The following is a 9,552-nucleotide window of genomic DNA, read 5'->3' as shown; positions in this document are numbered from 1 at the left end:
ATACTCTAGTCCTAGGAAATCTTATTTAAGGATGCCTACAACTAGAAATCCTGGTATGGGAAAATATGGCTAAAGGAAACTATTATTGGTATATCACTAAATCTTAAAAATAAATTTAAAAAGTCTCAAAAAAAAAAAGTCTCAGGTGCTTTAGTTCAGTGATTCTGAACTGTGCTCTAGAGGCAAAATGAGATACCAATACTATGAAACCGTATTTTTTAGCATCAACACTACCAGTAAGTAAACATTAGAATTTACACACTTAGCACTGAATAACAGCATGTACCCTTTGTATTGCAAACAGCAAATATTGAGCCAAACCACCCAGAGACTTGAGATGGATTAATGGGCAACTCAGGAGCTCAGCCTTTAAACTTCATTTGTAGGAAACAAGTATATTGTTGCTTTTTAAGGCAAGGTTGTAATACCAATTCACACAAACCAGTGTTTCCCAATCTGCAGGGGTGAGAAAGGGCATAGTTCTTCCCCACCCTCAGGGGTCATCTGGCAATGTGGATACTTTTGGCTGTGGGGAGGGATAGTATGCTCATGGCATCAAGTGGGTAGAGGTCAGGAATGCTGTTCATTATCCTACTGATGCACAGCAAGGCCCCTACAACCAAGAATTATCAGTCTAAATGTCAGTACTGCTGAGGTCAAAATAACTGGCTGAAATCTAAACTGATACTAAATACAACATAATTCTGCAAAGTACAGGTTACTTTAGAACGCTTAAAGTCTACTTTTAAAAGCAGTGAAATAAAACCCAACATTTAAATGTTAGCTCATATGTTTATTAACCAATGTACAATTACTTGTCTTCTGGTTTGTTGAAACAATAGGTCAGACAACATTTGCCACAATAATGTCTGTCGAAGTGACTGGCCATAAAAACTCCAGCACCACATTCATCTGAGGGACACTCCCGGCGAAGGCGACTGATTTTCCCATTCTCATCCACCTAAAAAGCAGAAACCTGCTATTAAGATAATCTTGCAACATATTCTGAAATCTGGCTTATAAGTGACTCAAAATATTTATCCTTTAAATTACACGACAATGATAGTTTTTAATATTTACAAACCAAAGCATCCCAAATTCTCACCATAATTAGTTCAACAAAAAGTTGAGTTTTTAAAAGTCCAACCATGCAAGTGATAGAGTTAAGACCTGAACCCAAACTGACATTAGAACCCGAAGCTTAGTTGAAATGAAGTAGCTACAGGTAATCCCCATTACATAAAGCCCAATCAAATACCAAAACAGGGAAAAACTCCGAACTTCTTTAATAAAAAAAGAGTTTGAAACCAGAAATGCAAACAAAATTATTCATCTATAGACAAAAAAAGTTATTTGGCCCACCTTATAGTATTTCAGAACAGCCAATTTAACCTTCTTTCTCTTATGCTTGTTCTTCTTGGGAGTGGTGTAAGACTTCTTCTTCCTTTTCTTAGCGCCACCACGAAGTCTCAACACTAGATGAAGAGTGGACTCCTGTTATTGAACAGAGAATGAAACAAGCTTTAAAAATGGCTAAATTAATGCTAGTGTTCAGAGAAGGGACAACCAGCATCATACACCTTCTAACTGGATGTCAAGCACACCCACAGATGATGGAATGTTGGGGAGGGGTTATCTGATTCTTATATAAACTGCTATGCTGCTGCTGCTAAGTCGCATCAGTTGTGTCCGACTCTGTGCCACCCCATAGACGGCAGCCCACGAGGCTCCCCCGTCCCTGGGATTCTCCAGGCAAGAGTACTGCAGTGGGTTGCCATTGCCTTCTCCTATAAACTACTATAGAAAGGTTAAATAACATCATGGGATGCAATGTGCAAAATCCAAAATGTAGGGGACTGTAGCAGCACTTCTCAAATGCTGATGCAGGAATCACCTGGGATACTATTGCTAATTGAACGCTATTCCCCCTACTTTCGAATATTGGTCAAAATTCCCAGTTGTAAGACGTATTTATTAAGGGGCTGCTTTCCTCCAAACAGACCTTTTGAATGTTGTAGTCAGACAAAGTACGTCCATCTTCCAGTTGCTTGCCAGCAAAGATCAGTCTTTGCTGGTCAGGAGGAATTCCTAATGGGAAACAAGTTGAATACATAAATTAAGTGATAGCAAATAGACCATATCTGCTCAAGATTTACAATCCTGAGTCAAATAAATGGTACTGACAGTCATCAGTGAGTTTTGACTACAGCAAAGGTGTAACTGTAAATGTTTACACATTTTAATCTCATTTACTCAATATATGTTAACACAGCCACTTTACAGAAGACGCTAAGAGTGTAAATTAGCCAGCTCGTTCGAATTCACACACGTGAAACGTACTGCAGTTTGGCTCCACACTGATAAACGTTTGTCTACTGTCTTATTCCAAAAGCATTTTCGTACAACGCGTTTCAATCAGACCTCTTCCCACCCTACAGAAAGCAGCTATGTCTAGCGCCTGACAAGAACCTCTACAGGTCAGTTTTTCTGAATCAGAAAGTACCAACTTGCCTTCCTTATCCTGGATCTTGGCCTTTACATTTTCTATTGTATCCGAGGGCTCGACCTATGAGTTTTAAAACGCAAACATATTGGTAATAGAGTAAGAAACTTGAAAGTCACCCAGGAACCGAGCCGGTGGGGTCCGAAGCCTACCTAGGAGAGCCCAGACTGCGCGGCCGGGCCACACGTGCTCGCGCCCACCTACAGGAGCGCCTCCCTCCCACCGCGCGGCACCGGCTCCGGCTACCCAGTCGGAACGCCTTGAGGTGACACGCTCGGACTTCAGGCATAGAAACCGCGCCCTAGGCCGCGGCTCAACAAACAACCCTCACTTCAAGAACAGACTTTAGAAGCCCGGCTCAGAAACGCGTTGCGCGGCGGAAAGCAGCGCGCGTGCCGAAACCCGCCTCAGGCCCTCCCTCCTTCAGGCCGCGGCTTCTCCCCGGCCTGGCCCGTACCTCAAGAGTGATGGTCTTCCCCGTCAGGGTCTTCACGAAAATCTGCATCCCGGCGGCGGTTCCACCTGAGGGTGAGGAAAAGGAGGAGACAGATGAGACCCGGAGACACACGAAGGGCGATGGCAAGTTACGGGCCAGAGCGGGGCCGAACGCACACACTCACCGCAGATGGCGGATCCGAAAGGAAGGCCCCACGCTGGTCCACGAGCTTTCCGGGCGCTCCTGGAGGCCCCGCCTCCTAGGCGGCCACACCAAGTGCCTGAGCACTGTCGCAGCGGCTGTCCAGCCATATGCCAGACCAGGTCGTGACCTCATTTCTCCTCCCTCTAGCTTAGCTTATTTCTCACTTTATCACCCAGAACTTTCTCGAAATAATAGATTTAAGCAACTTAGAAATGTCTTTAAAAGACTTGCCCCCTGTAGTTGACGTGGGTAAGAGGGCCTTTAAAAGGGGGTGGAGTTAAAGGGGCTTCATGAGAAAAAGGGAGGAAATGGCAGTGTCTTCTGGGAATTGTAGTTTCCACTGCTTTCTTTTCAGCAGGACTACTTGTCCCAAGATGCAGTTCCCCACCTCCCGGCTCCCTAGTTACTATCGCCTAGCGGTAGGTTTGGAGAAAGGGGTTAAGGTGAGGAGGAAGAGGCAAGCGCAGTAATGGTTTCGGGGAGATGGAAACGGGTCAGAAGTGACTAGGAGAGAAGGTTAAGAAGCTGGAGAAGAGCAGGGGGACCAAAAGTGTCGTCACCCACTAACAGAGGCGGTGAGGGGCGGAGAATCAGCAATCTACCACCAGAAGCTCCCAGGGCCTTCAAGGGAAGGGCCTTCCAGTGGCCAGCTCCGGGCAACCAGAAAAATAGGTGGTGTCCTCAACCCCTTCGGCTCTGCTACTTTGAGGGAGAGCTTGTCTTGTATGTCACTACGCAGTGTGAAAAGGTTTAGTATGTTAAGTCTAAGGAGTTTTAAGATTTTCACATGAAGTCATATGGGAAAGAAACCCGATGGTAGTTTATTTACTGCAGAATCTCCAAGTTTGGACGTTGGGAGTTGTGAAAGTCCTAAGAGGAAGTTTTTGGAGTATGTGTAGGGTGCTCTCCTGGCAAGGCAGGAGGGTTAGCGAGCTAAACCTTTGCTACGCGTTTGTTCTTAGTCCTGTGCCGACTCTTTGCGACCCGATATGCTAACGCGGCCAGGGCCCTCAGTCCATGGAATTTTTCAAGTCAAAAATACTAGAATGGGTTGCCATTTCCTTCTCCAGGGGATCTTCCCACCCAGGGATCAAACCCAGGTCTCCTGCAGTGCAGGTGGTTTCTTTACCTGCTGAGCCATATGGCCTTTTGTCATGTACCCTACTGTCTTTCTCTCTCTGCCATTCTTGCTTCCCCATCCCCAAATTCAGGCTTCTTAATTTTTTCTGTCCCCAGTCGTCTTCTAACCCACGTTTATTATGCCGCCAAAGTATTCTAACAAGTAAAAATGATTATGTCATTATGCTATTTCACCTTCAAGATAAAACCCAGATTCCTTAGTGTGATAGTGAACCTCTGCCTTCCTTAGAGCCTAATCTGCCAAAGCCATTACTCACTTTACTCTTGCTAACTGAAGTTCCGGACATGTCTTTCCTACTTTGGCACTTCTGAGGAATCCATTTCTTCTCTCTGGTACACTCTTCATCCCATATTCTGCCAATTACTCTCCACTTTTACAACAAAACTCCTTGAAAGTTATTTATACTCATTGTCTCTTTAATTTTTTTCCTTCCATTGAATGAACCCACTTCTGGGGACAAGCTTTTTGTCTCCCCTACTATTCCAACTGAATAACTGTGGGAATAACCTCCGTGCTGCTAAATTCAATATCCATTTAATCTTCTTTGACCTGTCAGCAGCGCTTGACACAGTGGATCATGCCTTTCCTCTTTGAAACACTTTCTTCACCTGATTGACTTGATCTCCATAGACCCTCTTTTCCAGGCTGTTTTGCTACTTCTTCCTTATCTGCTAGACCTCTAAGCTTTGAAGTGCCCCTCAAGGCCCCATCCTTGGATATCTGCTTTGCTTACGTTTCCGAGATCTTTTTCCATTCTGCCTCATAACTTTTAAATATTTATATGCAGATGACTTATAAACCTCTTTCTCACTCAGGCTACTCACTTGAACTCCAGCTTCGCATACTAGCTGTCAATTCATCATCTCTAATAGGTGGGCCCAAACTCCTGATCTTATGAAATTGATCTTCCCATCTCATAAAAGGCAAAACAATCTTTTCAGTTGCTGAAGCCAGAAACTTTATGGTCATCCTTGACTGTTCTCTCATACCCACATTGCATCCTTCAACGAATCTTTACGGTTTTATTTTTGATGTATGCGCTGAACACTTCTCACAGCTCTGCTGTTACCACTGTTTCAAGCCACTATTATCTTTTGCCTGGGCTATTGTAGTAGCTTCCCAGTAATTCTGAGTTCAACCCTTGTCTTCACGGGGCAGTAAGAGCAATTCTTTGAAAATGTAAGTCAGCTGTCAGTCTTCTGCACACAGTCCTCCAGTAGCTTCTTGTCTTAGAGTTAAGCCTAAGTTCCTATAAGCAAGGCTATCACTGCCATACCAGAATGACTGCAGGCCACAATATTTGACCTTGTTTGTTTCATCAGGATGCTTTCAAACTAGTTTTCCCACATGAAGCAAATAAAATGCTAATTAAACTTCTGTTAGAAAATGTTAAACCATTCGATCTTATGATACAAATGCTTCTTTAGTAAGAAAAGAGCTTTTTATTGTCTGGTGTTTGGTATTTCTATCCCAGAGGTATAGTATAGCACATAACAGTAGAATTTATTAGACCTGTTCACTCATAGGTTGAAATATTTATTTCATGAAGACCCATGAGTTTTTTTTCTGATACATTTTATTTAGATCCATATTTGACCTAATTTATGTAAAGCTTTAGGTTAATTGATTTTTTTTTTTCTTTCAGGCTTATCAAAAATTTGGCTTTGTTGCGTAAGCAGATCAAGACATAAATTTTCTCTCGTGAACAGGAGTCTAGATTGACATATGTCCGTCCAGGAAATAAATAAGCATGCTGTTCTCCCTCCTATCATTAGTGGAAGTGACAAGGAATTTTTGGAAAGAATGCAAAGATACATAATTACAGAAACTGAAAGAGTGTGCTGTAATGAGGAAGGACCTGCTGATGAATATTACATCATATACCGAAATGTTTTTGATAAGGTATCGTAACGCTCTAAAACAGTGGAATTTTTATGTGGTAGAAATGGTCCATCCTGACAATAAGATTCATACCTTAGTAACACCACTGCTTGTTTGACTACTTCCATTTATCAGTTTTGAGAAATTTGCCCAATTTGTCAGAAAGAGATGAATGTGGAAAATGCTATGCTGGATTTATATTACTAGACAGTTAATAAGTGTTTCAGTTATCATAGCTTAAGGCTATGATAGCTGCAGGCTGTCAGGCTTTGAGCTACAATCTGTGCCTTCAAACATCATTTTGACCTTCCATCTTAAATTATTATCTGATTTGTTAGGAATTGGGCAGTAGCCAGAACTTGGTGATTCTTCATCGTTTTGGGTTGGTTTGCAGTGTCACTAAAATCTTGCTTTTAATTTGATCTATAATATTGAATTGAGACCCCTCATAGATTAGAGGTCTTATAGGCACAGTATACAAGCAGTTGGTGCACGCATGCTCAGTTGCTTCAGTCATGTCCAACTGTTGGTGACCCCATGGACTGTAGCCCAACAGGCTGCTCTGTCTACAGAATCATCCTGGCAAGAATATTTGAGTGGGTTGCCATTTCCTCCTCCAGCTGCAGTTTTAGCTAACATTTGATTTTGCTTTTTAAGATTTTAGAAAAACCACCTTTTCTTTATAAATGATTGCATTATGGCCACCGATCCTCATTTTTTTTTTAACCTCACTTTTTCTTTCTCACCTGTCTTTGAAAATGCCCTGACAGTAAAATAAGTGAAATTAGCATCCTTTCCTCCTTACCTGGAAGAAATACTTATGTTAAGACTTCTGTAAACTATTTGTCTCTGAGTTAAACAGCCATAGGCAAAATAGAAGAACTCTGTTTTGTTTAATTTTTAAGCATTATACACTGAGTCTTATTTCTCCTCTAAAATAAAAATAAAATGCCTCACTCTAAGGAAAAGTGAGCATAAAGCAGTCATAGATACCTAAAAGTGGAATTAAGAAAATTGACGCCTATCTACTGGGCTTCCCCAATAGCTCAGTTGGTAAAGAATCTGCTTGCAAGGCAGGTGACCCTGGTTAGATTCCTGGGTTGGGAAGATTCGTTAGGGGATAGGCTACCTAATCCAGTATTCCTGGGCTTCCCTTGTGGCTCAGCTGGTAAAGAATCTGCCTGCAATGTGGGAGACCTGGGTCCTGGGTTTGATCCCTAGTCTGGGAAGATCCCCTGGAGAAGAGAAAGGCTACCCACTCCAGTATTTTGGCCTGGAGAATTCCATGGAGTGTATAGTCCATGGGGTCACAAAGACTCGGACGCAACTGAGCGACTTTTACCTCACTTCACTTCACTTCACTTCACTTGCATATCCATAAAAGTATAAAATGGAAAAAAGAGTCTTTTCTTCCTTTAAAGTCATGTAGAAAATCTGTCTTTAAGAACTGGTACATTGGCAGGTTCAGGTTAGCTTCATTTTTTTTTTTTTTTTAATTTTTTTTTTTTTTTAAATTTTAAAATCTTTAATTCTTACATGCGTTCCCAAACATGAACCCCCCTCCCACCTCCCTCCCCACAACATCTCTCTGGGTCATCCCCATGCACCAGCCCCAAGCAAGCTGCACCCTATGTCAGACATGGACTGGCGATTCAATTCTTACATGACAGTATACATGTTATAATTCCCATTCTCCCAAATCATCCCACCCTCTCCCTCTCCCTCTGAGTCCAAAAGTCTGGTATACACATCTGTGTCTTTTTTCCTGTCTTGCATACAGGGTCGTCATTGCCATCTTCCTAAAGTCCATATATATGTGTTAGTATACTGTATTGGTGTTTTTCTTTCTGGCTTACTTCACTCTGTATAATTGGCTCCAGTTTCACCCATCTCATCAGAACTGATTCAAATGAATTCTTTTTAACAGCTGAGTAATACTCCATTGTGTATATGTACCACAGCTTTCTTATCCATTCATCTGCTGATGGACATCTAGGTGGTGCTGGGAAAATTGGTCAACCACTTGTAAAAGAATGAAACTAGATCACTTTCTATCACCGTACACAAAAATAAACTCAAAATGGATTAAAGATCTAAATGTAAGATCAGAAACTATAAAACTCCTAGAGGAGAACATAGGCAAAACACTCTCAGACATAAATCACAGCAGGATCCTCTATGATCCACCTCCCAGAATTCTGGAAATAAAAGCAAAAATAAACAAATGGGATCTAATTAAAATTAAAAGCTTCTGTACAACAAAGGAAAATATAAGCAAGGTGAAAAGACAGCCTTCTGAATGGGAGAAAATAATAGCAACTGAAACAACTGACAAACAACTAATCTCAAAAATATACAAGCAACTTCTGCAGCTCAATTCCAGAAAAATAAACGACCCAATCGAAAAATGGGCCAAAGAACTAAATAGACATTTCTCCAAAGAAGACATACGGATGGCTAACAAACACATGAAAAGATGTTCAACATCACTCATTATTAGAGAAATGCAAATCAAAACCACAATGAGGTACCACTTCACACCAGTCAGAATGGCTGCGATCCAAAAATCTGCAAGCAATAAATGCTGGAGAGGGTGTGGAGAAAAGGGAACCCTCCTACACTGTTGGTGGGAATGCAAACTAGTACAGCCACTATGGAGAACAGTGTGGAGATTCCTTAAAAAATTGCAAATAGAACTACCTTATGACCCAGCAATCCCACTTCTGGGCATACACACTGAGGAAACCAGAATTGAAAGAGACACATGTACCCCAATGTTCATCGCAGCACTGTTTACAATAGCCAGGACATGGAAACAACCTAGATGTCCATCAGCAGATGAATGGATAAGAAAGCTGTGGTTAGCTTCATTTTATAAGTTGTTATGGTCAATGGAATTGTTTTGGTGTTTTAGTCATTAAGGAATGTATTAGGTGAATGTTTATAGGTAGTGTATTGAATAGGTTTTATAAATATCAGAAATCGTGCTGAGACTCTACTTGTGTGAAATCAGCAAAGGAAAGTTATAACTGTAACATACTAATTTTTGCATATCCAAATGCTAACTCTCGTCACAAGTTTTCACACATGAAGAGCTCTCTGCTTTAAATTAGTATAGTTATGGTGAAGTCATTTTGGAGGAGGTGTTGGTAAATTTAATTCCTAGAAAAAAGACAGGAGATTAAATAAAAGGTGATTTCTGTATCTTTAGTCCTTTTCTCCCTACCCCCCAAGATTTCCATTTGAACTATTTGTACGTTATACAGTTATACATTGTACATTGTGAAGAATCCTATTCTTCAAAACTAAGAGGGGATCTGAAATAGAAATCCTGTGGTACTTAGAGGAACCTTTCTTCTAGCTTCTCACAAAAATAATCTGCCTTTT

The 9,552-nt window shown here is 41.4% G+C and overlaps 2 protein-coding genes across 7 annotated transcripts in view; one reads left to right on the top strand and one right to left on the bottom strand.

Moving 5' to 3' along the window:
* Positions 773–3,210, bottom strand: RPS27A (ribosomal protein S27a). Its single transcript, XM_005686612.3, has 6 exons — positions 3,124–3,210; positions 2,961–3,025; positions 2,512–2,566; positions 2,003–2,088; positions 1,363–1,494; positions 773–961 (listed from the first exon to the last, which is right to left on the bottom strand). Exons 2-6 carry the CDS (start codon positions 3,006–3,008, stop codon positions 812–814), a joined length of 471 nt encoding a protein of 156 aa, XP_005686669.1. The 5' UTR covers positions 3,009–3,025; positions 3,124–3,210; the 3' UTR covers positions 773–811.
* The window catches only part of CLHC1 (clathrin heavy chain linker domain containing 1), a 35,676-nt gene continuing 29,623 nt past the window's right edge, over positions 3,500–9,552 (top strand). For 3 of the 6 annotated variants that reach the window (XM_018055258.1, XM_018055257.1, XM_013967655.1), the window contains exons 1-2: positions 3,513–3,586; positions 5,930–6,186. In XM_018055258.1, coding sequence (XP_017910747.1) covers positions 6,010–6,186 — 177 coding nt within the window. In that variant the 5' untranslated portion in view covers positions 3,513–3,586; positions 5,930–6,009. Of the gene's footprint in view, positions 3,892–5,929; positions 6,187–9,552 lie in introns of those variants that run through there. The other 3 variants (XM_005686611.3, XM_018055256.1, XM_013967657.2) reach the window with 3 other exon arrangements.

The sequence above is a fragment of the Capra hircus genome, chromosome 11 (genome assembly GCF_001704415.2).
Source record: "Capra hircus breed San Clemente chromosome 11, ASM170441v1, whole genome shotgun sequence".
NCBI classification, from domain to species: Eukaryota; Metazoa; Chordata; class Mammalia; order Artiodactyla; family Bovidae; genus Capra; species Capra hircus.
The sequence above is the reverse complement of the archived record's forward strand: the minus strand, read 5'-3'. Positions and strand labels throughout refer to the sequence as shown.